The following is a 27096-nucleotide window of genomic DNA, read 5'->3' as shown; positions in this document are numbered from 1 at the left end:
AGTGTGGTGGGTAAGAGTATGGATTTTCATGTCCACAGGGGTAAGTAATTTGCCCAGCACCGCATGCTAATATGTGGGGGAAGTTGGGACTCAGATTTGGGTCTTGTTAGCTCCCGTTTCTCAATCTGTAACTAAGACTATTACTACCTACAATATAGGTTTCCTGTGAGAAGAAAGTAAGGTAGAGAATGTAAATCATGTTTATATAACATTAAATAAGTGTTAGCTATTATTATTCTTACTGTGTGTGACTTGCCTACAAGATTGTGTGAGTTGCCTCCAGGCTCTAATAGGCATGTTATAGGAATCCAGAAGGTTAGACTGGTGTATTGTGTTTCTGGGCTCACGGAGCTGTGGCAAAGACCAGTCCTAGGCTCTGGCCAGGAGGGCTCCTGTGGTTTCATTTTTGAAGTTAGGGCTTTGTCCTGGAATGCCAGAATCCATGGTTCCTTTGTCCTAGACCGTCCACTCAGCCCGCTGTGTCTCTGTTCTGTGTGCCAGGTTGAATCTAATGGGAGCAGTGGGGGTGCTTTTTGGCCACATACTACCTCTACACACCACTTCCATCTGTTTGGAGGAGGCAGATCAAAGGGAGGGGATTAGTGGGAAAGAGTCAGGGATGGACAGTGATGATACGGGGCGGGGGGGTGGTGCAGAGGAATTAGGAGGCTGTGTACTTTAGCCCTGCACTTAGCTGTGGGCTTAAGAGGCAGATGGCAGCTGCATTATGTGACATAGAATTCAAACTGAAAGGAAAATATCACCAAAAAAGACGAACCCCACAAACCAGGAAGTGAAACAAAAAGTCATTGTTGTTGGCAAAAACTGTCCATGAAGAATAGCCATGTCACCAAACTCATGAACCAAGGGGTCTGTCCCTTCCAAAGCAGGCACTGTGTTGGCAACATGTGCCCATCAGCATTTTTCTTTATGGCAGTGGAGGGAGGAAGCATAGACAGCAGGACCAGACCATGTCTGGGCATCCCGCCATTTATCAGGGCTGATGACAGAACTGTCCCCATTAGCATGCTGTTGGGTAGCAGTCCTTCACTTAGCCCAGCAGGGATCATAGGCTCAGGGGTTTGGGTAAGGCCCTGTGGCAGCCAAAGGGCAGTGAGGAGCTGGCCCTGGTGTAGGTATCTGCTGTCTGTCCCAAAGAGAAGCCTATGGAGAAGGCACCACTAATTAATCCCCATTGTCTAGAGGGGTGCCTGTTTGGGAAGGGGGAAGACATGAATTGGAAGGAGTTTATCAAGCCTCATTTATAAGCTAGTCACAGGTTTCTGGCATTGTGGTGCCCTCGTTGAACACTGGAGAGGGAGAGACAGCTGGCAAGTGACAGACATGCTTTGGAGCATGTATCATGGAAAGACCTTGGGTTTTGGAGTTAGTCCCCAGGATCATCTGACCCCAGCCTTCTTGCTTATCAATCATGTGACCTTGGGCAAATTAAGTATGCTTCCCAACCTGCCTTTGCATCTGTGAAATGAGGACAGAGTTTTGGTCTCATAGGGTTTGTTTTTTTGTCCACAATTTTAGGAAAAAATTTAAGCTGGGCATGGTGGCACATGCCTGTAATCCCAGTGGCTCGGGAGGCTGAGGCAGGAGGATTGCGAGTTCATAGTCTCCGCAACTTGGCAAGGCCCTAAGCAACTCAGAAAGACCCTGTCATTAAATAAAATATTTTAAAAAGGGCTGGGGATGTGGCTCAGTGGTTAAATGCCACTGGGTTCAATCTCCCAAACAAATTAAAAAAATATATATATATGGAAGAATTAAAGAATTTACAGTGAATACCCACATACATCTGCAGTGAACATTTTACCATATGTGCTTTATCATATATCTTTCTGTCTAGTCACATTTTTATTTTAAAGATTAAATTAGATGTCAAAATTTTAGCACAGTGCCTGGCACATAGCAGCCTTTTCTTAAAGGTTGGCATTAAGTTAGAATTGGGGTAGAGGAGGGGCCCCAATGAGTGCTGACTGGCAGAGGCAGAGTTGACATGATCACCTCCACTGTCTGTAGGACTTTGGTTTTCGCAGCCGGATCTCAGAGCGCCTGCTGGGTATTGATGTAATTTCCCCAGTTCTGGATGGAGCCTGTTGGGAGGTAAGTCTCTGTGGGTTGGTCTAGTTCTCTCTGGTGATCACTTTTTGAAATAACTCAAGAGCTGTCTCCTTCCCATCCTAGCACATGTCTCAGGAGGCTCTTTCCCTTTCCTTAAGGCATGGCCCTAACTGTGCCTTTGATGGGACTTATGACCATTCTTGCCCTGTAGTTGCTAGGAATTAAAGCATACCCGCTTCCCTCATGTATTACTCATTTATCTGTTCATTCAGTAACTGAGGGTTGACCACCTGCTCATGTGCAAAGCCCTGTGGAGATTGTGGATTTCAAAGCATTTCCTATCCTGGCCCATCCATACCTCTAGCCCACGCACCGCCCACCAGCTGGGTCTGCCACTTGTCCTTCCTGAAGCATACCCTCCACCTCCACTGTGGCTCTGCTGGCCCTTCTGTTTCTGCTTTTGCCCCAGCAAGCTCTTTCTTGGTCTTGGAGGCCCATCTCTGAGGCCACCTTCTCCAATTGGGATGGATTATTTCCTCTTTGCTCTCTTTAGAGCCTCTTGTTTTGTGGTTGTTTATGTCTTCCCTGCCAGAGGTATTCTCTGTACTGGGCCATAACACCTAACCCAAGTAGGGTACAAAGATGAGTGAAACCCAGATCTGTCCTTAAGCAGCTTAAGTCAAGATCAGTTTTATTTATTTATTTATTTTCCTCCTTGGTGGGTTGTCTAGAAGAGGTATTCTGGCAGATGGTCTCTGCAAGTTTCAGGGAGCATTTGGTTTGAGTGAGATGGAGATTTGTTGGGTGAAACAAACAAGATGTTTAATAGGAATCTGGCCTGGGAGCCCTTAGTGAAATATGTTGGAGACCGATTAGTTTTTAGGTTGATTGCATTTGAGCCCTTCGTATTCTGACTAATGCCTTCCTGGGCTACTGCCTAGCCACCTCCCTGCTAGACTTTGTTACCCCATTTATAGTTCTAGAGGGATGTGAAGGCACAAATAGAGGCAGGTGGGATTAGTCAGGAAGGGTTTGGAGCAGGGGAATTGTGGGGCCTTTTTGGCAGTAGGTGAGCAGGAGAGCTACCAAGTCAGTAGGGTGTGCTAGGTTCTATGGTTCTGGCTTCAAAACCTGGCCAATATCAGAATTCTTTGAGAGCTTTAAAAAAGTTAACTTTTTGTGAGTCCTACCTAAGACCTAATGAAGATGGCAGCCCTTTTGGGGTCATGCTACTGATATAAAGCAGCAGTCAGATTTGGCTTGAATTTGGTTCTCAGGGGACACTCAGTGGAGTGCAGCCAGCCCTGGCAGAGGAAGTCCGAATTTATACCTCATGACCAGCCTGGTAGGGTGTGGGCAATGATGGGCACTCAGCTTGGCTGACCAACTAGAGCCTTTAGTAGGGCTCAGTCTCTAGTTCTCCCCCATCTTCAGGACATGGAGGGGTCAAAGAAGGAGGTGGAGCTGAAGAAAGGAGCAGCAGCCCCTTTGTGGGGCAGACAGAAAACAAAACCTTGGAGCTGAGTTAAGGATGGGGACACGGTATCTCAAGCAGTCCCCTTTCTGAAGAAAGTTGGCATGGCTGGTTACCTCATTGGGTTCCTTCGCTTCTTTCTCTGTGGCAAAAATGTTTAGGGAGCAAGTAAAACTCTACTCAAAAGATCCCTCGCCTGGGTTTTCCCCCGAGGTATCCCTGTTTCTCTGGCAGTTTAACTAGTTCAGTTTCTTGCAGAAATGTAGAAGATGGAACAAGCAGGGGCTGGCTGCAAAGACTCGCTTGACAGCTAGCCCTGCAGTCTGCCTGCCTTTTCCCTTCTAACACTAGACTTATAGCCCCAGAGTCCTTTCTGAGGCAGGGTTCAACCCTCCAAATTTTATTATGATCACTTCACTCTGTTACTTGTCCTGTATATTTTAGTGTGTTAAATGGGGTTGGCTTTTGTGATTTTTGTTTTCTTGAAAAAGTGAGAGAGGGAAGTTTTCCATGAGCGTGGTATGGTTTGCAGGGGAACACATGTATTTTGAACACTGGAAGGAGAAGAGGTGGGGTGGGGAGGCTGCCTGCTCCTGTCGTTGTCTGCAGGCTCTGCCCAGGCTGATGCAATGAGGAGTGGCAGCCCTGGCAGGGAGCCCTTCTGCTCCAGGCACTGAGAGGTATTCACAGGCTGCATTGCTATTTTTAATGTAATTTGGGGGAGCTGGGTTGTAGTTCAAGTCCTTTTCTTTCTCGCTTATCCAGATGGTAGAGTCAGCCACAGCTGCTGGGGCTCAGGCTGCCAGTAGAGAGGTGTTGGGGGTACTGGGCACAGGGCTAGGGACCCCACTGGGGAAGACGGAGTGAGCTGTCTCCTGCCCCACCTCTCCTGTTGACCCCTGTGTCCCAGAACAGACGGGGCTCCTGTTGGGGTGACAGAAGGACTGTAAATCCCAGAATGGGGACTGGCACTGGCAAAGCCTTTTCTTTTCTTTTTTTTGCCTTTGGCTGGGGGAGAGGTGTGTGGGAAGAGGAGCTAGCATTTATGGCATGCCTTCTTTGGGCCAGGAGTTGGGCATTATGTGCATGATCTCATTTAATTCTCACCAGAAGCCCTGGGAGCTGTGGTTTACTATCCCATTTTACAATGGAAGAAGTGGGCTCCCCAGGCAGGAAACGAGGAAGGGCTAGAACAAAGGATAGACCCAGGCTGACTACACCACTGTCCACCTGTGGGAAATATTTTAAATTGTCAGGCATAGTGTCTGTCTGTCTGTCTGTCTGACTCTAACTAGCTTGCTAAATTTGTCCAGACACCCAAACTTTAAAATAAATTTTAGGGCTTATTTCTGAATGGATGATGTAATCCCTGACTGGGAAAGGGGCATCTTTATCTCCTGACCCATGTCCTTGGGCAAGCTGGAAGGAAACTGTGGAAGGAATGTTAATGCCTCCTTTCTTCTAGTATGATGATGATGCCCTTTTGGTCTGGGGTAAATCTGCTCTTATTCTACCGAGATCCCTGTTCTCCAGGAGTCTTCCTTTCGGATGAGCTTGCCTGCTGCCCTTAATTTTGCCCACTTAATTTCAGCATCCTTGTGTCACTGGTGCTGCTACCTTGGGCTTTGATGGTTGTGGGCTGTTTGTGGATACCTCTGTTGGTGGTGTAGGCTTCCAGCCATAGGAGGCAGGGTTTTCTTTCTTGTGTGGTCTTTTTCTACCCTTGGCTTCTGACTCTGCCACACTGGGTTTGTCTGCTTCCTCTTCCAGCTGTAAGTCTAGGACTTAGCCAAAGCCCAGGAAGCTTTACTGGACAGTAGACAGGCCTTCTGCTTCCAATCCTCCAGAGAGCCACCTCTCAGTGCTTTCTGCTATGTGTGGGAGTTAGCAGGAGGGGGAGACCCCTGCAATGCATACCCCACTAATAACACACTTTCCACTGCTTCTTTACTACAGGCCCAGAGGTTAGGAAGAGACGACTCAGATACCAGCCAGTGCAGCCAAGATGAACAGCATAGCAAACAATCCAAAGGCTCCGAGAGGTATAGTATATGGGGGGCTTCTCTCAGGGACCTGAGGCATGGCATGACTTCAGGATGGTGTTGACTTTGGCAGAATCCTAGCCGGTGTGCCCTGCCTGAAGGCAGATGTGCACTGGCTAGATGGCCAGGCAAGGTGTGTGTGTGAATGAACCTGTGATGCGGTCTCATGTAGATCTGTGAAGTGCTACTCTGCACAGAGCACTGTGGTGGAGCCAGGTTCTGTGCTCCACACTGGATTGGGCTGATTATGATGTGTGCCTGGTCTTGGGCTAGGGTTGAAGCAGCCTGTTGGAGGTCTGGGGGAGTCATGTTACAGGGTTAGTACTACAGCTCACATCTCTGAGCCAGAGCCCTGCCACACCAGAGCCCTGCCACACCAGAGCCCTGCCATATCTGCAGCTGGCTCTGTGTGTGTGGATACACCTAGTGTGTATCTTACTGGGGCTCTCAGCCTCTTAGGCTGCTACTCTGAAGGGGATGGGGTGTGGTCATCCTCTTCTGGGACCTTGGCAAGCTCTCAGCATTCTTACATAGTGCCACAGTTTCATTCATTTTCTGTAATCTGACCACTGGAACCTATAGATTCAGAGCCTGGTGTCTCTTTTTCTCCCCATTTTCCACTCCGTTCTTCCTGGGCCCAGTGATGGTAAACTCTGGGAATGACACATATGTGAGGGTGTCCAGCTGTCACACCTGGACCAAACAATGCAGCCCAGGGCACTGGGAAGCCCTATGTAGTTTAGGTGAAAGTATAGCTCAGGAGAGGGTTTCTCCTTGCTGCACATCCAGCTGCTTGGCCCTGTAGCTCTCTGTGAATATGGGGGCGGGGGCTAGGATCTAGCACAAGGGACCCCCACTGCACTCCCGAATTCTCTTCCTGCTCTCCAAGTGGAGGGGCCTGACTGCTGCTCTGGCTGGCCTCACCAGGTTATCTCCTCCACTTCTGCATGGGGAGCAGCTCCAGAGTCCCCTTTACAACCAGGCCACTGAAGGAGGGCCTCCACAGATTCCCAAGGGACAACCTGAGTGGGAGGAAGTGGAGGAGCCTAGAGAGGACTCTGGAGCCAGCCACACACCACTGGTGTCTGTCCTGAGGTAAGGATGAGAAAGAAGCACCCCTGGGTGGTGGTGATCCCTTTGTGTGTGTGCTGGGGCTGAGAGAGATGGGGCAGGGTGAGCCTGGGGTGGGTTTGCAGCAGCAGCAGCAGCACCTGGGGAATGGGGAATCTGCTACTTCCTAGTTCTTTTCTGTAACACATTGGAGTGTCCAGGCTGATTAGGAGAGCTTAAGAACTCTAGAATAAGGAGGTGCCGCTTCTGTTTACTTGCCTCCCTGCCAAGGACTGAGGCAGAGACTCTGCTGTTGCCCTGTCTGCTCCATTCTTGCCAGGGTAGCCCTGTCTCCTAGTCCCCTCCCCAACAGCACCCCTGCCCCTGCCAGGAGTCAGCCTAACTCTGGCCACCCAACTGGAGCTCTATTGTGTGCTAGGCCCAGGGAGAGGGGATGCAGGTCTCAGCCTGGTCCTGAGCCTGGTGTATATTTGCTAGTGCTAGTGCCTCTGTCCTCCTGGCAAACTGGGAAGAAGCATTCCCCCATTCCCCAGAAAAATATGCTGGTCTTAGATTTCATTTGTTTGGAATGAGCCACCAGGGGACCTGAGCAGCAGCCATGTTTAATCAGCAACATCCATTGACTACTTGCTGTGTGCAGAGCTTCTCCTTGGGTATTTAACTATCCTGTTTCCCATGTGAAACGGGAGTATCTGGCCTTCAATGCAAATGCTTCAGCAAGAGACCCAGAGGGGAAAGGGAGGTTGGAGAGACCCAAGGTAGGGAAACTACTGGGCTTGTCCCTCTTGTCCCTATGCACCTAAAAGGGGTGAAGATTGAACCTCTTGCCTTCCTCCTGGTTTAACACAGTTACTTCCTTCTTCCTATCAAGGGAACAGCCCCCGAGCCCACCTGTGGTCCATGAGAGGGGCAAGGAGCAGCATTCCCAGGCTGAGGAGCCATGCCCTGGGCAAGAAAAGACTGAGGACTCTGAGGAAAAGGTGGTGGTCAACCCCACCTCGACAGTCTCTCTAGAAGTGTAAGGGCCAGTTTTTTGTGTCTGTCCCTGTCCTCTGCTGTGTATGGATTGCTCGAATGCCCATTCCCTCTCTTGGGTGATGGGAGGAGATGCTCTGGCTTCAGCCCATGGAGTGAATATAGGAGGATATTGGAAGTGTCCTTGGTGCTGTGTGCAGCCTTGAGAGCCCCAGGCAGCCATCACTATCACTGATTCTTGCCTGGGGTTAGCTCAGGTCCTGGGGGCTCCTGGCCAGGACCCAGGGTATGGGGATGGGCAAGGGTATACCTTTGGCTCATTAGCAGAAACTGGTAGATTATATTTCTTCCTCTCCCAAGGACTGTTTTTCTTTTAAAAACATCTTATTATGATATTTATGTATAACGAAGTACACAAATCTGAATTGTACAGGTCAGTTCATGTGTGTGCAACACATAATAGCCACTCAGATTGTCATAGAATATTTCCATCCCCGGAGAAAGTTTCCACCCTCAAATCTACCCTCAAAAGCTACAGTTGTGGCTTCCATCCTATAGATTCAGTTTTCCCATTTTCCACCTTCATATAAATGGAATTATACAGAATATAGAAAATATTTTGTGTGCCTGAGTGTAAGGGTCATCATGCTTTTGCAATTCACCTGTTTTTATACCAAGTAGTTAAAAAATTTAGAAACCACTTAGCTTTTCTCTCCCATCCTCACCTGTCCGTCTCATCTCTTATTCAGTTAAGGAAATGAAAGCTCAGAGAGGTGAAGGAATTTATCTAAGGTCCCATCACTAGTCAGTCGCAGGGTTAGAGCTAGATCCTAGACTTCTGACTTTTGGTTTGCAGCCCCTGTACCTCTTATGTATAGAAAGGCACTAGAATTTATGTTATTTCTCCTCTGTGATTGAGAGGTACAAAGGACTCAGGTCTGACTATTGAGCAGAGCCAGGTTCCTATCCTGATGACTCACAGGAGTGTCACTGAGAGCTGGCAAGGCACCTGAGCTCATAATCTCATGTCATTCCTATAATGTTGTAGAGGTTGTGTAGAGTAGGGGTAGTCACATTTTTCAGTTGGTGACAGGTCCTACAATGAAAGCTGTGACCTGAGGAATCACATGGCTTTCCTGTCTCCTTGGTGGCTGTGGACAGGCAGATCAGGGTGCTTTCTATGAAGGACAGAAGCCAAGTGTGGTTCAGAATGAGGAAGATCCAGGCAGAGGTCAGAGAGGCATCTTCCCAGGACCTTTGGAGGGAAGCTCCTCCCTGGACACCTTGTCTAGTTGATGCCCTAACTTGTGTTTCTTCTCCATCCCAATGACACTGCCCCTGCTGGGGTCTCTAGATACTGTCCTTGACCCTGCAGGCTCAGGTCACACCATCTCACAGGAAAGGCCTCTGTTCCTTTCCTGAGTCTCTTCAGACCCCACAACTTCCTTGTTATTAATCTTCACAGATGTGTTAGGAATCGATTGGTTTTCCAGGTATTGGGAGTAGCCCTGTGCCTGACATCTGAATCAGAAGGGTTAGGAACAGGACAGGCTAGCAAGGGTGGACAGGGCATGCTTGTGGCTAAGGGACTGGGTCTGGGAAGCGGATATCCTCCTTTTTGTCATGTTAGCACATTTCACAGAGATTTGCAGAGATAGTAAGTGAATCAAAACCACCGGGTATAATCCTAGCTACTCAGGAAGCTGAAGCAAGATTGTGAGTTCAAGCCCAGCCTGGACAACATAGCAAGATCTCATCTCAAAAAGCCAATAAACAAACAAAAAAAGCCACTGGTCTAAATGTGACAGGAAACTAGATCTCCTTGCTTTCAGTCTGAGCTTTAGTGGTTTTACAATCATTTCAGAACGATCCTGGGATGTCAGTTCTCCCTCCCTCCATCCTCTTCTCCCTCCCTGCCTTCCTGCCTTGCTTTCTGTCACCTATCTCCTAGCTAGCTGGTGGCCAGCATGAAATGATTAGCTCCCACTGAGCCTTTCATTGGCCTCTTTCTGTTGGAAACTGGGTCTCATGTGGCTCATACCTGAGGGGTTGGCCTAGAAATCAGACCTGCCTCTTCTTTGGCATCTTCAACTTCCCAATTGTCTTCTAGATCTTTCGGGCATTGTTCTTTGCCTTGGACCTAAGCAAGGTGTTTAGAATACCAGGACTTTAAAATGAGGGAGGGAGAAGAAACCCACTGAAAAATAGCCCCATTTGCCTGTGTGGCAGGTGTGCAAGCGGGCTCACTGGTGTGTGTAGCCTGGACACGTGCTGCCACATGGTCTGATGCCCCATCTTCCCACATCATCTGTCCCTTGGGCTACACATATCTACGTAGCCCACAGGGGAGACAGACATTAAAAGGTACCATCTCAGGGAAAAAAGATGTTTTCAGCCAAGGTTGGAAATGAGTTGGAGGGTTGATGAGGCGGAGAGCTGCGGGGGGAGGCTCTTTTGGAGGGCAGCATCCTCAGAGGAGGTGGCAGCCATGACGCTTACATCTGCATCAGTTGGGCTGTGTCGGGGACTGAGAAGGAGTTAGAATTTGGAAGAAAGGAGAAAAAAGGAATTGGGAGGACAAAAAGATTTGAAGGCTTGGATCAAGACTGTTCCTGGTCCAAGTTCTGATTTTAGGAAAGGGTGGAGAGATGGGTTTCATGGTTTTTCAGGATGTCTGTAGCCTGTTTTGTTCCCCTCTCTCTCTATTCTTGGGCTGTAGTGGGGTTCCTAAGTTCTATTTTTTTTTTTACTGTCTGAGCTGTTCCCACCCTTGCCTTCCATTTGCTTTGCTGCTAAGCTTTCTTGGGGGAGAGTGGGTGTGGAGTCCTCAGCTGGGTGAACTGACTCCCCCATTTGATTCTTGCCCATTCCTCTTTGATTTGGTCTTATTTATGTGTTCCTGCTGAGGTTGACTGAGCCATTATGTCAGCCTGAGCACCAAACAAGAAGAGTGGTGGCTGTGTGCTACAACCAGGTTCTATTGTCAGATGTGGAGACCTGGGAGTACAAAAGTGAACTGGCCCTTAAGAAAATCACTCCAAGGACTGGGGCTATAGCTCAGTCAGTGGTAGAGCACTTGCCTCAAACGTGTGAGACACTGGGTTCGATCCTTAGCACCACATAAAAATAAATAAACAAATAAACAAATAAATAAAGATATTGTGTCCATCTACAACTGAAAAAAAAAAAAAAAAAGAAAGAAAGTCACTCTGGGGGAGACATACTTTATTCTGCTTGTGCTTTCCCTGCTTAGAATGTTCTCACAGTTTCATTTTGGCTATTTCCTTGAAGAACCGGAAAATAAAGCAAAACAACCCTCCTCACTAACTCTATAGACATATTGTAAACCAATACCATTATTCCTCACCATACGTGCCACCCACCAATGCATCTGGGTTAGCTCTGAATTTTTTTCACTCATTTCAAAATACAGAACTTAATTCCAAGCAGATGAAAACATGTTACTATAGGGAAATATGGAAAATGGTATCTCTCTTACACTCTTGCTCCATTTTGGCTCAGAGAAATGTTTGCTGCCTGATTGCCTTGGTGGTGATGGAGGAAAGTTTTCTATTCCTGGACCTCAATGGACTGTCTGTCGTAGGTTTCAGGGCTGCTACTTTTCCCATGGGCTCATTTACATTGATCTCTGTTAAGTTTGGGAAGTAGACAACGGTCTCTAGGGACTGTTTCCAAATTTCTGGCATGAGACTCAGGTAGTAGGCAGAGCCCTGGTGGAGACAAGGAACAGGGCCTAAAGACCTTCTGGGAGAGAATCCACTAGGGACAGAGCTTCACTGTCTCCCTGATGTTGTCAGCTCTTGAGGCACAACTTCACGTTTTGACCTCAGGCCACAATCTTCCAGGTATACTGACTGTGGGCTGCCTTTTTCCCTAGACCTTTGGACTTTATTCGACCACAGTGGGGCTTGTCCTACAGAACAGTCCCTTGTGTGGTTATGTGGGTATATGACTCCAGATTTTGGGTTCTCCAGCACGGTTGTGTATGTGATGTTCTGTTACCTATGGATCTGATGCCAAAAGGTGGGTAGATACACATCCTGTAGTGATACCCTGTTTTCCTCTTACAGGAGATATGCAGAGCCTCTGGCTCTCCCAAAAGAGCTTTCTGAGGCTGCACTAAAGGCCATGGAAGAGGCAGTGGCCCAAGAACTCAAAGAAGATCAGAGGTTACTGCTGGAATTGCAGCAAAAGAAGATGCAGCAGCTTCGGGAGAAGCTGTGGCAAGAGGAGGAGGAGGAGATTGTTCAGCTTCACCTGCAGAAGGAGAAAACCCTCAGGTCCCACTTCTCCCCTGAAGGGAGGAACACCTGCCTCCCATTCCTGACACCACTGGGAGGCCCACAGTCCCACCAAGGCTGTTCCTAGAAACTAGTAACTTTTACTAGTCACCTAGTAACTTTTGCTGCTATCTCATTGGTTACCCCTAGTTACAAGGGAGTCAGTCTATTTATGTATTAGAAAAAATCAGGATTCTGTTAGTAAGGAAAAAAGGACAAATGAATATCAAGAAGGTAATGAGCAGCCTGTCAGTCTGAGGGTGGGAAAGTGCTACAAAGTAATGTTAAGATATCTAAAGGCTAAATCTTGTCCTTTTAGACAGAAGCTCCAAGCATGGTAGAGAATTACTATTTTTGTATCATACATAGCAAGGAACTTATAAAACATTTATGCTTAATTTTTTTGGAGAAAATAAAACAAAACCCTATTTCAGTACCAGGAAGATCATTGCAAACTCTTTCATTAGCTCAACATAGGATCTGCTGACCCAGGGCTTGCCCTTTTACCACCCTTCTTGGGGCCCTTTCTGGGGAGCATCCCAAAGAACAGACCAACTCATAGCATCCTCTTTTTCCAAGGCCACTGAAAATTGGGGCCGGGGCCACCCAACCAGGGCATGACTCAGCTTACCTTAAGATGGAACACTTTAGAGAAGATCCTTGGGTGTCTCCCTGCCAGCCCACAAGGCTGCTCCCCTTTTACTGGCTACCATGGGCTTGGCTGTGCTTTCCATCCCCTGCCCTTCGATCCCAGAAGGTCAAGACCCTAGAGCACTTTCAGCTTTTGGTGAACACTAGCATGCCAGAAATATTTGATCAGGGCCTGGAACAGCAGTTACTCCATAAATGGCAGCACTTGCTTTTATTTTCAGTTGGAAATTAATACTAATTTGGACATTCTTGAGTAAGTGATTTGATTAAGTGATTTCTTTATGGGTAGAGCTTTGTCTGGTTCTCTTTAAAATAGTTGGTCCTTAGAAAGCTGTTTATGTTTACACCAGAACCTTTCTGTGGGGGTGGGGCATCCTCCACTTTGCTGGAAAACTTCTGGAAGTTTCTGGATAGAAATTTCTAGAAGCCACAGCTGAGTCCTTTAACCAACAATTGAATGATAAGGTAGTCAGGAAGACAGACAGGCTGACCTTAGTTTCCTCAGCTGTAAAATAAAGAGATAGGATTTAACCTCTAATGTTACTGCCAGCTCTAACATTCTGTGTAGTTCTGTGTAAATTTGAGCCATAGGAAAAAAAAAAAAAAAAAAAGAAAGGGTTTTTGGGGAATCTAGCAAGGAGGATTTTTACTTAACTCAAATTTCCTCTCATAATGGAAGAGAGTGGTGGTGTTGATGGTAGGAAACAATCTTAAATATTTTTTGACTTTGGAGTTTGCTTTTCAAAGAATTGTGTTCCACATCACATTGGTTATAGCCTTGAATTCCCTGAGTGTATAGCACACATCCCCTTGTGTGGGACCGTATGAGGGGGTACACAAAAAGGATGCAATTTGTGTAAGCAGCTTATGTCTGCAGTGGTGACTGTCATTGGTATGTAGATGAGACATCTTTCATGGCTAATCAAATATTGCTTATAGTTGGGGCTGGATGAGACTGTCCAAGTCCAACACACATTTATTGAAAACCTACTTTATGTCAGTTACTATGTTCAGTGTTTGAGATATGTTATTATTGTAGATGGACACAATACCTTCATTAATTTTTATGTGATGCTTCACACATGCTAGGCAAGTGCTCTATCAATGAGCTACAACCCCAGCCCAAGATAACAACAGATTTTAAGAGAAGATTCTTATTCTGAAGAAAGTCCCAGACTACAAGGAAAACAAAGATTACTTAGGATGCAATATGATACATGATGCAGAGTAGCATGGGATAAGAAAGGTTCACCATTTAATGTGTATGGAAAAGGCAAATCAGTAAACTTGGAGGGAATTGGGAAGATTTCCCAGAGAGCTGACTGGTGTTGAGCAGTGAATTTGGGCTTGACAGAAAACAACAGAATTCTAGGCAGAGGAACCAGCATGAGCAAAATCAAGAGACAAGGAAGAGTACAGTGTGGCTTAGGGATGGTGACATATCTGATGTGCCAAGAACAGTGTCTGTAGGGTGGGGAGTGGCAGAATGTGGATCCAGAGTCAGGCTATGTGGCTGTAACCTTCCTTGAGTGAATGCCCTGCTGAGGTGAATCTAGGCAGAGGGAGCCTGCAGTCCACTTCCTGTGGTAATGGGCATTTCAGGGAGGCAGCCTCCCAGAGGAGACTTTGTGTTTAAGATTGACATTGTTTCACAGACAGCCTGAGAGGCCCTTGGAGGTCAAGAAGCAGGGGTTGTGAAAGGACCAGAAAAGTCTTGTGTGGTCCCTCCCCTGAACCTGCCTTTCCTTCCTTCTCAGTTCCCTGAAGGAGCAGCTGCAGAAGGCCACTGAGGAGGAAGAGGCTCGGATGAGAGAGGAGGAAGGCCAGAGGCTGTCCCAGCTCAGAGCCTGGGTCCAATCCAGCACAGAAGCAGATGAGGAACAAATCAGGTGAGAGCACGCTGGGAGTTGCCCTGCCCTGTGGCAGTGACCTGGAACATGTAGGCCCACCCCCATCCCATACTCTTTTCCCAGAGCTGAGCAAGAGGCTTCCCTGAAAAGGCGGAGAGAAGAATTAGAGTCCCTACAGAAAGCTGAGATGGCCAGTTTGGAACAGAAAAGCAAGTGGACATTGGACCAACTCAAGGAAGAGCTGGAGGCTTCAGAGAAGAGAGCTGAGGCCACCCTTAAGGCTGAGAAGGAGGTGGCTCTGCAGCAGCTGAAGGAGCAGCTGGAAGCGGAGAGGAGAGAAGTGAGCAAGTGCAGCGAGGATCTCCCCCCTGCATGTCTTTGCTGCCTGGAGAGGGACTGAGTGCAGAGGAAAAGAAAGGGCATGCTCTGGGTCGGTGCACAGGGTGGGGAGCCAGGCAGGCAGGTGGCCTGCACAGACAGGTTTGGGACATAGTAATTGGCTCTTTACTCTTGGTGGACCTGACTGGGCTCAGGGCAGATGCAGCCCTGATCTCCTCAGCTGAGTGGAGGATTCAGTAGGTATTCAGAGGCCCCTCCAGGGTCATCTTGGCCCAGCAGTTGCAGCTGGGTCTTATTAGTAGCAGGGAGTCATCAGAGGCATGAAGGGAAATGTCCTATAGGTTTGGGATGGTTTCACAACTGAAAGAACTTCAGCCAGACCAGAGGTCTTGAGACCAGGGCACCCTGTTCCTGTTCCTGAGGGGCAGCTACAAATGGCCTCTCCTCCCTGAGTTTTTCTCCTGTCTTAGAATGGGAGGCTGGTACCTTTGTCCCCACTCCCTTTCTCTCTAGCTCCATGGTCTGTTGCCAGATTAGACACTCATGAATGGCCAGTCCACTTAGAAATTTTCTTTTGTAAGGAGTGAACTTTAGCTGTTAGACACAGAAAACTGAAGCAAAGACTGGGGGGCTGTCATTGTAAAGCAGATGCTCAAAGAGAGTGTACCAATCCTCCAGCCCTCCCTGGTTTGGATCTTATTTACAGCATCTGTGTATCTGTGGCCTGGCCCAGAGGCAGGACAGGAGCCTGAGCTGAAGCCTACTGTAGTGCCCCTCTACCCTCACCTCTAGGTTCCTGTCCATTTGCTACTTGCAGACTTTGGGGATGAGTTAATTCAGAGGAACGTTATTCTCCTTGGCTCCTCATCTTGTGGGAGTAGAGTGGTCTTCCTGGCTGCACCCGTCCCATGGTCCTGGCCAGGGTCCTTGCCGTGCTTCCCTCATGGCTCTTTGCTGCTCCTTAGGCAATGGCAGGGCTGGAGAAGTCGCACAGTGCTGAGCTGGAGCAACTTTGTTCCTCACTGGAGGCCAAGCACCGGGAGGTGAGTGTAGCTGGCCCAGACTGGCCCATGAGGGCAGAGCCTGGACAGCCTAGGACCCTGCTTCATATTGGGCAGCAGCAAAGCTCAACCCCATCTCTGGCCACTGGGGAACAAGCCTCCCTCCACCTCTAGGCCCTTGAGATGCATGCTGGGGCCCTGGGAGTGAGACCCTACATGGTAGCTCTAACTGCCTCCCTGAGGGTCACACTTCGCTGTGTGTGGGGGCGACTCCTCAGGTGGTCTCTGGCCTCCAGAAGAAGATAGAGGAAGCTCATCAGAAAGAAGAAGCCCAGCTGCGGGAGAGTCTTGGGTGGGCAGAGCAGAGAGCTCACCAGAAGGCTCACCAGGTGGTGGAGTATGAGCAAGAGGTACTACTGCTCCCCGACTCCCTATGGTCTGTTCCATCATCTGGACCCTAATGTCTTCCATTTTGCTGTGAATTGCTCAGCGGGGATGGCGCTTCTAGTTCTATTTCTGTGACTACGTTTCCTTAAGGCCAGGTCCTCCTCCATCCCCAGGACCCTTGTACACCTGTGGGGAGATGGTGTTGGGGTGTGGCTGTTTGTATGCCTTGGTGCCTTGTGTGTGGGTAGAGGATGTTGGGAGGCATGTGTAGGGCCCTGGGTGCTGTCCACCCTCAACTCTGTGTGCTGCCTCCCTGTTTTGTCCCCTGCAGCTCAGCAGCCTCCTGCGAGAAAAGCGCCAGGAGATAGAAAGGGACCATGAAAGGAAGATGGACAAGATGAAGGAGGAGCATCGGCAAGTGATGGCAGAGGCCAGAGAGCGGTATGAAGCTGAGGTACCTCGACCACACCGCCTGTTGCACATGCGCGCCTGTGCACACATACTCTGTCACACACATACAGCTAGGGGTCCTTCCTAGCTGGCTTCAGGGCATGAGAGGGGACAAACTATGGTCAGGCATTGTGGAAGGCCTTCCTCCTTGGCACCTTCCAACAGTGAAGTCATTTGGTTTTTAATGAAGTATTAGAAACCTTCCCTAATGGGAGGTACTTCCTGTTAGGTAGATGTTCCTTTTTAAATTAAATGGTATAGTAGCTAACAGGTCTTGAGCTGTACTACATACCAGGCCCTGCTCTAACTCTTGATATATCTTAACCCACTTTAGTCCTCACAACAGCCTTGGGAGGTATGTCCTCCATTTTAAAAGACAAGGATACTGAGATATGAAGAGTTCAGCTCACTTTCCCAAGATTAAACTCAGCTAATAAGTAGAGGAGCAAGGATTCCAGTGACTCCAAATCCTTCAGTTTTAGTCACTGCAACAGCAGGCACCAAGGTTAATGAAATTTCAGGACATCAATAAGTAGACTGGGAAGAATCAAACAGTATTATATATTATCTGCCCTCCTTCCTCTTTGATCTTCGGGTGGGAAAGTTCACTTAACCTGGTTTGGCTTGGCTTGCTTACCTTAGGGGTGAGTAATGCATGGGTGTGGGGGTGGTGACTTTAACCCACAGCTGGATCCCTATGGGGGACTTTTAGGCTCCTGTTCTAGTAACTGGAACCCATATCCCAGATCTTCTGCAGAAACAGCAGCACTGTGATGAAATTGAGCTACATCCCTTCCCAGGCCAGTTCTGACCTTGCTGAAGACTAGTGATAGTTGATCGGTGGCCTCTTTCCCCGTGAGGGAGAGCTGGACACCATACACGAGTGGGTGAAGCAGGCTGACACGGGGCTCCTTCCTGATGCCTGGCAGCATCTGCTTCAGCTGCAGGGCAAAGTAGGCATCCTGATGCTCCCCTCTAGGAGTTGGCCATGGGGAGCTCTTACTGACCCAAGACTGCAGGGGTGAGGGAGTCTGATTTTTGGGGTATGAGAAGCCCCTGCAGGTTCCTACTGGTGGCCCCACCTCTTTATAGGAGAGGAAGCAGCGGGCTGACCTCCTGGGGTACCTGACTGGAGAGCTGGAGCGCCTGCGCAGGACCCACGAGCGGGAATTAGAGACCCTGAGGCAGGAGCAGGACCAGCAGCTGGAGGACCTGCGGCGTCGGCACCGAGAGCAGGTGAGGCCTGGGGGGGTGAGCCCCCACTAGGACACCTCTGTGCAGGGCAGGGAAGTCTTGGGGGCTGACATCGTGGCTGCAACAGGATGGAGCCCTGCAGCTTCAGGAGAGGAGGTCTCTCCCTGGCCCTCTAAGCTTAGGGGCATCTTTGTTTCTTTGTTTTCTGCGACCAGGTACATGGCCTGGGATTAGACAGGGAAGTCAGTCCCTCTAAGGCTTTGGAGTTGCCCCCTGCACCCCAGTCTGGGAATCAGCAAGGTGTAGTACATGCTCAGTAAACTGCAAGGGAATTAAGAGGAAGTAAGCCTGAGCCCAGCTCAGAGGTCAAGCTAATACCTTACCCTCTTTCTATGCTGACATCTTTCTCTTCACTACACTCTGGGCAGGAAAGGAAACTCCAAGATTTGGAGATGGAACTTGAAAGCAGAACAAAAGATATCAAGGCCAGACTGGCTCAGCTGAACATCCAGGTGAGAGAGTTGGGTGGAGAAGAGATGTGAGGTGTACTTGACCAGAGTCCACTCCTGCAGGAGAGGGCAGGCCCCTGCCCCTCTGGCCTAGGGTCAGCAGTCAGCCCACAGGCCCATCTCTTCCCCTTTAGGAAGAAACCTTGCAGAAGGAGAAGCAGCAGCTGCTTGATGTGCAGAGGCAGGTGGCTCTGGAGAGAGAGGTTTGTCTGCCTCACTTGTTCCCCAAGGTTTCTGTTCACCTACTCTGCCCAGCACCCAGGGGTTCCAAACTAGGTTGGCCAATATTCCACAAAAAGTGCCACTCTGTGGACTGTGGTGGGAGGCCCGGGAGCCTGCAGACCCCCTGACCCAGACACAATGGCTTCAGTGGCTCTGGCTTCCATTCCCTGTCTCATTCTTTTCTGGCTTCCCTGCCCTGACTTCTTCTTACTGTATCTCTGGGTGCTTCTGTCTTTCCTTCCCACACTCAGGAAGTCACAGTCAACCATCAGCACCTAGAGGAAGTGAAGAAGGAACATACCCACTTGGTGGAGTCCAAGCGACAGCTCCAAAGGGTTCTTGAAGAGCTGCAGGCCCGCAAGATAGAGCTGGAGTCCCAAGTGGATCTGCTGCAGATGCAGAGTCAGAAGCTGCAGAAGCGTGTCAGGTGGTGTGGGCTTCCGGCACCTAGTCACCCTCTCACCTTCCTCTCACCTGCTGCTCTTGAGCCCCATCTCATCATGGCCCAGTTAACAGGGAGAGGTGGAGGACGCAACTCAGAAGCAAGGCAGAAGGGTGTGGAGTTGCTGCTGCATTTCTTAGGGAGGCTATGTTGAAAAGCAGGGCATCCCTGCCTCCCCTGTTCATGCCTCAGCCCCACCCCAGGGACCTCGGTGGCAGTGAGAACCTGGATGTGGTCCTGACAGTGTGGCCTCCTTCACCCAGTGACCCTGCCTCACACCCCTATCTCCTACTTCCCTTCCCTACCACAGCAGCCTGGAGGCTGAAGCTCAGAGGAAGCAGGACATCTTGAAAGAGCTGGCAGTGGAGGAACGTAATGTTTCCCCACATTTTGAGCCAGATCTCCACATTGAGGACCTGAGGAAATCCCTTGGGACAGTGAGCTGGGGTTGGGGCCTGGGGGGGATAATTGGGGGTGGGTTCAGGGCATCAGTGGTGGGGGGGATCAGGAGGGGAGTCGGCTGAACTGCAGACAGAACCCGGTTTCCTTTTCTTATTCCCAGCTTCCCACCATCTTCACCAAATGGTACCTAAAAGTGAAGAGTACCTGGCAACTGGCAGAGCCATTTCCTTGTCTAGGCCACTAGGAGGGGCTTCGGGGTGTCTTGACCATGCAGGGTGTCTGCTTTTGCTGCACTCAGTAGGTCTTTTTCTGCCATGTGTCCATAGAACCAGACCCAAGACGTGTCCTCTTCTCTGTCCCAGGGCAAGGAGACTAACTTGTCCTTGGACGGGTAAGTTCCTACTGCCTGTCTTATTTCAAGGTGAGGTATCACAGAGGGATGAGTGAGGGCTGTATCCCAGAACTGAAGTGACAGTGACTGCTAGTAGGACTTTATTCCTGGGAGAGGCCTAGAGATGGAAGATCCTCTTTACTAAGCCAAGAAACTGGCCCTGTAACCTTCAACAGGCATCTGCTGACCTCTGGTTGAGGATCAGACTGTCTGACATCTGGGGCCAGGCACAATTCCTTTCAGAATCGGGGTGGGGAGACTGTTAGTCCCATGTGCTGTATGCTATAGGTGTTTAAAACTGGTGTCCCTGCGTAGTGCCCAGCCCCAGCCCAGCAGTTCCTGTGTGCTCAGGGTGGGCATTTGCTTGGGGAGTGGCTGTGTGTCCTGAGCAGGGTTCTTAAAGTCTTGCCTTTAACTTCTCTCCATTTCCTCTGCCCTGCTGGTCCTCCCAAAGTATCCGCCACTACCTCTCCGCCGAGGGGATAGCCCTCCGCAATGCCAAGGAGTTCCTGATGCGACAGACACGCTCCATGCGGAGGCGGCAGACAGCCCTGAAAGCTGCCCAGCAGCACTGGTGCCACAAGCTGGCCAGAGCCCAGGAGGTGGCTGATGACCCTCCAGGCACTGAGGCTCTACAAAATATGCGCAAGAACCTGGAGGAGGTCAGAAGCCTGGAGGGGAACCTGCCAATTCTATGTGGTGCAGGCCTGAGGGGGCCAGTGGGACCCTTGCCTTTGGGCTCTCTTCAGTTGATAGTTCTGGGGACTCCATGAGAAAGGCCACATGGGCCCTGTGATTACTTACATTTTCATGTATACATCGTGTGCAAACAGCACTTTCTCTAATAGTAAAGTGTTTGATCCTCACGTTGACCATATAGTAGGCAAGATAGTACAGGTTGAAAAGTCCTCATTAGAAAATCTGTTGAACCAGTGTAGTCACACAAATGTTCTAAAATCTGAAAAACTCCCCAAATCTGAAATACTTCTGGACTCAAGCATTCAAATAAGGGATACATACAGCTATCTTATTATTTCCATTGTCTAGATGAAGAGTATGACTGGGGTTTAAAAATTTTCAAATTCAGTGCTAAGCATTTCCATTGTCTCAAACTAATGACTTCATTTAGAAATGAAAGTCTTTTGGACACACTAAGCATAAGATGAGTTACTTTTCTGGTCTGCTTCTCTGATGGTCTAATTTGCAATGAATAGGCAGAGATTTCATCGTTAGCAGTTGGTATCATAGATCTTTGTCCTGGTTGAATGTACCTGCATCATGGGCTCTGCCCTGCCCTCTTGGACACCTGGGTTCCTAGAATTCTGATGGTGCTAGAACTCCTTATGGGGCTCAGGCCCTGTGACCCCTGTGCCTGGCTTAGCACAGCAGATGGTCTGGTACAAACAGAGGGCAGGCTTCCCAGGGTTATCTATCTGAAGGCTACCCTCAGGCCCTGTTATATAACCCCTCTCAATGTCAGCAGTGGTGGTGATGATGATGATGATGATGATGATGATAGTTGGAGCAGTGATGGTAATAGCAGGAACCACTTAAGAATCTCCTCGGTATGGGCATCATGTTGAGCATGTACCATCCTCTATCATTTAATTCTCACAATCCACTGAAAAGTAGCATTTCATATTTTCAAATGAGCAGCCACACGAGAGCTATGTTCCAGACCACTCTGTCAGCAGATGGTAGAGCTGGGACTCCAGCATGTGTATGAGCATCATTTCTCTCTCCTTTCTCCCCTCTGCAGGAGACCAGGTACCTGGATGAGATGAAGTCAGCCATGAGGAAAGGCCACGGTCTGCTGAAGAAGAAAGAAGAGAAGCTGAATCAGCTGGAGTCCTCCATTCGGGAAGAGGTGTCATCCTGTGGCCACATAACTTCCCTTTTCAGTTCCCAGGACAGGGCTGGGTTCTTTGGTTCTGGATTAAGGGTACTGGGCCTCTAGGGCTCAGGATGGGATGCTGGTTTCAGGCTTGTGGTTGGTGAAAATGGCAGTGAGTTGAACACATCTCAGGGGTGGGATGTCTGCTGAGTGTTCCCAAGTCACCCTGGAGCTTCTTGGGAAGGTGCAGGTAAAGGGGACTAGCTCCTGCCCTTCCCTGCTATGTTGTGACTGCAGTGTGAGGGTGCACATGCATCGCAGGTGTCCCTACCCCCCACCCGCCCTGGTGTGTATCCCCTCATGCCTCAGACAGAGGTGTGGCAGCAGGGAAGCTCAAGGAGACTGCGGAGACAGTGCTGGGGAGGGCGTGGCATCTGTTACCTGTGTCTTAGGCAGCTGGGTTTTCTTAGCCTCCCTCCTACCCACTTGCCCAAGGGGCCTGCGTAGTGTGCCTCTCCCGGGGGTCTTGGAGCTTTGTGTCCCAGAAGAGCAGACTCCCCAGACTCAGTCCATACTCATCACGTTGGAGGGGCAGTACTAATGGCTGGTTCTACCCATCAGGCCTCAGATGAAGACACTTTGAGAGGAACCCCCACCAAGAAGGCAGTGACCTTTGATCTCAGTGACACAGAAGACACAAGCAGTGAAAGCTCAGAATCCTTTCCCCTGCTTCACAGTGAGCCATGGCGGCAGCAGGGAGGTGAGCAGGAGAGAGGCCGTGGGAGGGGCGAATCCCAGAGTATTTGGAGATGGGGATGTTGGGAACACCGTGCACTCCCCTTCCCTCAGCCCCACAGGGGTGTGTGTGAGCTCTTGTCTGAACTAGATACTTGGTAAGAGCTGGGTTGGTGGCATACTGCGAGAGCTTTCTGAATGTTGTGGACTGTCCCTGTTAGCCTCTTCTCTTTCAGGGCCTCTTGGGAGGCTGTCTCTCCTCTCTGTTCTGGCCTGCAGGAGGGCACAGGGCCCTCTCTCTTCCTTCTCTCTAGGGGCTTGTACCCGTGCCCTGGGCCTGCTCTGTCTGGAACAAGGAAGCCCCAGTTATCCTCTGTCCCCTTTGTAGGGCCAAAGGGGCTATTGTCTGCAGGAGCAGGGAGGGGCAGCCAGCAGGTGCCATTGTCTGGGATGTTCCAGGGCTCTGAACCTGAGTCCCTCCCTACCATCTACCTCTTTCCTTTCAGTTACCTCCACCTCGGGTACCATCTTCCCCAATAAGATCAATTACTTGAGCAGCTCCCTCCAGCGGATCAGCTGTGAGCTCAACAGTGTCCTCAACATTCTGGGCAGCCTCAGCACCCAGCCACCCCCTTCGCTCTCCAATTCGTGGCCATCTCAGTTCTTGCCGCGGTCTTCCAAGAGTACCCCACTTCCCTCCTACCCCTTTATGAACAGGGTTCCATCCTCGTCTCCGGTTACACCCGTGTCCACCCAGTGGGCCTGGGACCCAGGGCTGGGCCCCCGGCTCCCCTCTGTGACTCAGACAGTGGATGACTTCCTTTTGGAGAAGTGGCGCAAGTATTTTCCCTGTAAGCCTCCCTGGGCTGCCCTTGGTTTTGGCTGTGCCTTCCTGCTTTCTTCCTCCTCTTCCATTTTCTTCTACGCTCTTTGTCCTACTATTCCTTTCCTCTTCTTGCTTACCCCTGTCCCTGCCCCCAATTTTGGTCCATGGCTCTGTCTCTGGATCCATGCTGAAGACCTTGCCGATGGCCCTGCAGCCGGAGGCTCTGTGGATCAGGATGGTTAACATGGAGCCTGGGCTGACTGGGGCCTTTATTATGTATTGTAGAGCTCAGCAGACCCTAGAAGGTCGTCATTGTCATTATCATAATGGCTCCCATCTTGTGCAGTACATTTGAAGGCCAGGCACTTCATATCTGTCTGTCTATCTTTCCCCCTTTAATCCTTATAATAATTCTTGGCAGTAGTAATCATCCCCATTTTATAGATGAGTAAGCTGAGACTCAGGTTAAGTAATGGGCTCCAGGACACCCAGTAAGTGAGTAACAAATCAGGTTTTGACCTCATATCTCTATGACTCTAGGATTTTGCCTCTAATCCCTTAGCTGTGGCTTCCCATTACCTGTGGCTTCCCCTTACCTGTGGCTTCCCCCTTACCTGTAGCCTCCCCTGGTCTCATAGCCCTGCAGGTAGTATGAGAGGCTATAAAAACAATCATTTGAAGGAAAATATGGGGGAAAAAAATCTTCTTTCTGCCTTAACCCAAATTGAAATGTAGATTAAATTTTAGAAATAAATAGAACACTTCCCGTCTGTCACCTGTCTCTCATCTCTAGGCTCTGAAGCTCCCCCTGCTTTTGTGTGTGTGTTCTGGGGTGCTGCCTCATCTGTTTCCAGGGGGGGCAGAGGTTCTGGTGAGCAGCCAGGCATCCTGTGGGGCCTGGGTCTGGCTCCACTGGACCAGGGCCCCTGAGCTCTTCCCCTCCACTCCCTCAGCTGGCATCCCCCTGCTCAGCAACAGCCCTACCACCACGGAGAACCGCCTGGGCTATGTGTCTGCCAGGTAAGCCTCCCAGTGGGCTCTGTGGGACAGTCAAGCTGCTGGCTCCGCTCCCTGGGCAGATGGGCCTCTGAGGGCAACAGACTCCTGGTCCTGATGGCCTAGGAGGTTAGACAGATCCCCACAGAGCTGCCACACCTTGCCTAGGACTGAGACGCCCTCCACAGCTGGGGAAAATCAGATGAGGAAGCTGCCTGTGGTACCTGTGGTGGGACCCTGCACACTGCCCCATAGGCTGGCCTTTCCACCCTGGAATCTGGCCTTTGTCTTTACCATTGAGCTCTTTGTCTACTTTCCACGGCTCCCTTCTTCTCTAAATCCTGCTGAGCAACATCTGGAATGAGAGGGACACCCCATTGGGGAGACAGACGGGCAATTCTTTAAACCTGTTATTAATTTCCCATTCATCTTCTTCCTTGCCAAGTATGCCTCCCCCTCCCTGAGACCCCAATTGGAAGTCCCCCACGGTCTCTTTGGGCCAGCTTGGGAGCTGAGGCTGAGCAAGGATTGAGTTGATCGAGGGGAGCTCCTTATTGAAAGCATTTGTTGGAAATAGACATGGAAGCCCAGGAGTGGCAAGCAAGCACCTAGGAATGGGCAGAGGGTGGCTACCATCCTCCCTTTTGGGAACTCAGTTTGTCTTTCCAAAAGGGCAGCTTCAAGTTGCTAAAGAGATCTCCGAAAAGGCTATTTCTGGTACTGGTGAGAAGAAGAGCTATGGGTTGGCTTCTGGTTGGCTCTGTCATATGTCCCCTTTCATGCAACACCTTTGTTTGTACTCTTCCTCTTCTCACCCTCTCCTCCTTCCTCTTCCCAGTGAGCAGCTCCGCCTTCTGCAGCACAGCCATTCCCAAGTCCCCAAGGCAGACAGTACCAATTTTCAGAGCATGATTGATGCTAACCGCAAGTGGCTAGAGCGTTTCAAGAATGACTCCAAATCGTATCCTTTCAACTGGTCCCCAAACCGCAGTGCCTTCCTGTTGTAGCAGTCAAGCTGGTCAGGCTCTGCTGGTGCTCTGGGGGCCAGAGGAGGATCCACTTCAGCCTCTGACTCTTTCTTGGCTCCATCTGGACGTGCTCAGCTGCCCAATTTTCCTTCACCTCATGGCCAGACATGTTTTTTCCTCGGTGCCCAAGCCAACAGCCACTTCCAGCATGATGTTGCAGCTGGGCCTGGATGACGACAACATCCTGCACGTATACCACTACTGAGTGCCCAGTCGGCATGGGGAGACTCCTCCCCCTCGGGATCCAGGCCCAGGGAGCCACCTGTACTTCCTGCTTCTGAGAAAGCACTCTCCTGTTTGCTCTACTGCACCCCTTAGGACCTGAAAGAACCACAGGGCTGGGTGTGGGTGGAAAGGATGGTATGACTCAAATAGTAAGCCATACTCTGTGACCATGGCCCATGTTTTGACCTGAAGTGTGTGAGCTTCTTTGAGCTCCTGCATCAACATGGCAGCACTGATGGGCATGGCTGCTGCTGGGCCTGCTCAGGGATGGAAGGCAGTTCTCTTCAGAGCCAAGGGATCCCTCCAGAGCCACCCTGGTCCCTTGGACCTTCAGGGACCTCCTTAGAGGTTCCCAGCACACCTGTACCCTGGGACCTGGCTCCTGTGGCCTGCACCTATCTCCAGTACCTCAGCCTCGGAGAGGTCAAATCCTTTCTTTGTTCTTTTGTCTTTTTTTTTGTTTTTGTTTTTAATGTCTCCTTTTTTGAACATTCTTTCCCTCCTAGTGACTGTCTCAGGATTTGGTTCAGCTGCTCAGGCCCTGCCGGAGGCTGGACCCCAGAAGTTTTGCCTCTTTTCTCTCAGCCAGCACTGTGCTTTCCTCAGGGCTGTCTTCAGGAGCACCCTCCAATTCCCTGAAGCTCCTGGGAGCCCTCCAGCCAGCGTCTCAGGTCCCAAGCACACCACTTCTTCAGGAAGCCAAAAACCAAAACGAAAAACACCCGCAGGAAAAGACTGGGATGGCCTCTGGTCCTCATCTTGCTTTCTCTCTCTTTCTAGAGTACCTCCGGTGCATTCATGGACTTGGTTTCTACCTGTCTTTTCTACCTTGCCGCCCCCTGCCCCAATCCCACTGCTACCTCTTCCCAGAGCTTAGTGTGAAGACTGGACCAGTGCCCAGCATTGTCAGGGGGCCTCATACCAGGTGGAGCTGCTGTTCTCAGGCATCTGTCCCATTGTTTAAACAAAGTGTCCCCATTTTTCATGTCTTGAAAGCTGTGGGGTTGCCCTTGCCAGAGAAACCAACACTCTCTGTCTCACCACTCATTTCTTTGCCATGGAATAAGACTGAGATCCAGTTGGCTTTTTTACCCCCTCACATATGTTTTAGGCATCAGCCTACCACATAGAAAATGTCCTATTTGTTATTTGGCTTATTCTATGTGCTTTGGGAATAGCTCATGTGATACGACCAGCTCTGGTGACAATCCTGTGTTTTATGCATCAATTAAAATCTCTGCAGGTCCATTTTCTACAAGTCCTGTGTGTGAATGTGTTTTCTTTTTAGAGGCCTTTGCCTCCTTTCTCCTGAGAAGAAGGCAGGAAGGAAACATGAGTATTCATAGGACGCCTCCCTAGGCATATGATTAAGTCACCACAACAATGTAGATACTGATGTAGATACTGTTGGCTCAGTTTTTACGGATGAGGGGAAACCAGGGCTCAAAGACGTTGGAAGTGCCTGGGGTCCCCAGTAAAGTGTAGAGCCCCAGAGTCCATCCCTGTTCCCCCAGAGCACCCTCTGCCCAGCTGCCAGTCCTTGGGAAGTGCTGATGTTCTCTACCTCTACCATTGCCCCCTCCCTGTTCTGCCAGCTGGAGATCCATAATGCCATTTCCCAGAGGCCAGTGGGTTCCACTTTCATTCAATGAAAGATAAATCCCCATAAGGTGCTAAA

The 27096-nt window shown here is 49.8% G+C and overlaps 1 protein-coding gene across 6 annotated transcripts in view; it reads left to right on the top strand.

Annotated features, from left to right (window-relative positions):
- The window catches only part of Cep164 (centrosomal protein 164), a 63607-nt gene extending 36931 nt beyond the window's left edge, over positions 1-26676 (top strand). For 2 of the 6 annotated variants that reach the window (XM_015489820.2, XM_048795971.1), the window contains 23 exons: positions 2032-2115; positions 5504-5589; positions 6517-6684; positions 7532-7678; positions 11727-11936; positions 14345-14476; positions 14561-14777; positions 15742-15819; positions 16056-16187; positions 16496-16618; positions 17707-17850; positions 18237-18320; positions 18452-18520; positions 18791-18966; positions 19292-19418; positions 19710-19774; positions 20229-20436; positions 21534-21641; positions 22230-22368; positions 22850-23194; positions 24123-24189; positions 25004-25126; positions 25299-26676. In XM_015489820.2, coding sequence (XP_015345306.1) covers positions 2032-2115; positions 5504-5589; positions 6517-6684; positions 7532-7678; positions 11727-11936; positions 14345-14476; positions 14561-14777; positions 15742-15819; positions 16056-16187; positions 16496-16618; positions 17707-17850; positions 18237-18320; positions 18452-18520; positions 18791-18966; positions 19292-19418; positions 19710-19774; positions 20229-20436; positions 21534-21641; positions 22230-22368; positions 22850-23194; positions 24123-24189; positions 25004-25126; positions 25299-25398 — 3132 coding nt within the window. In that variant the 3' untranslated portion in view covers positions 25399-26676. The remainder of the gene's footprint in view (positions 1-2031; positions 2116-5503; positions 5590-6516; positions 6685-7531; positions 7679-11726; positions 11937-14344; positions 14477-14560; positions 14778-15741; positions 15820-16055; positions 16188-16495; positions 16619-17706; positions 17851-18236; positions 18321-18451; positions 18521-18790; positions 18967-19291; positions 19419-19709; positions 19775-20228; positions 20437-21533; positions 21642-22229; positions 22369-22849; positions 23195-24122; positions 24190-25003; positions 25127-25298) is intronic. The other 4 variants (XR_007344607.1, XM_048795972.1, XM_048795973.1 and 1 more) reach the window with 4 other exon arrangements.
- The last annotated feature ends 420 nt before the right edge of the window (positions 26677-27096 follow it).

This window comes from Marmota marmota, unplaced genomic scaffold (genome assembly GCF_001458135.2).
Source record: "Marmota marmota marmota unplaced genomic scaffold, marMar, whole genome shotgun sequence".
Lineage (NCBI taxonomy): Eukaryota > Metazoa > Chordata > Mammalia > Rodentia > Sciuridae > Marmota > Marmota marmota.
Note: the sequence above shows the minus strand (reverse complement) of the source record. Positions and strands in the feature narration are given on the sequence as shown.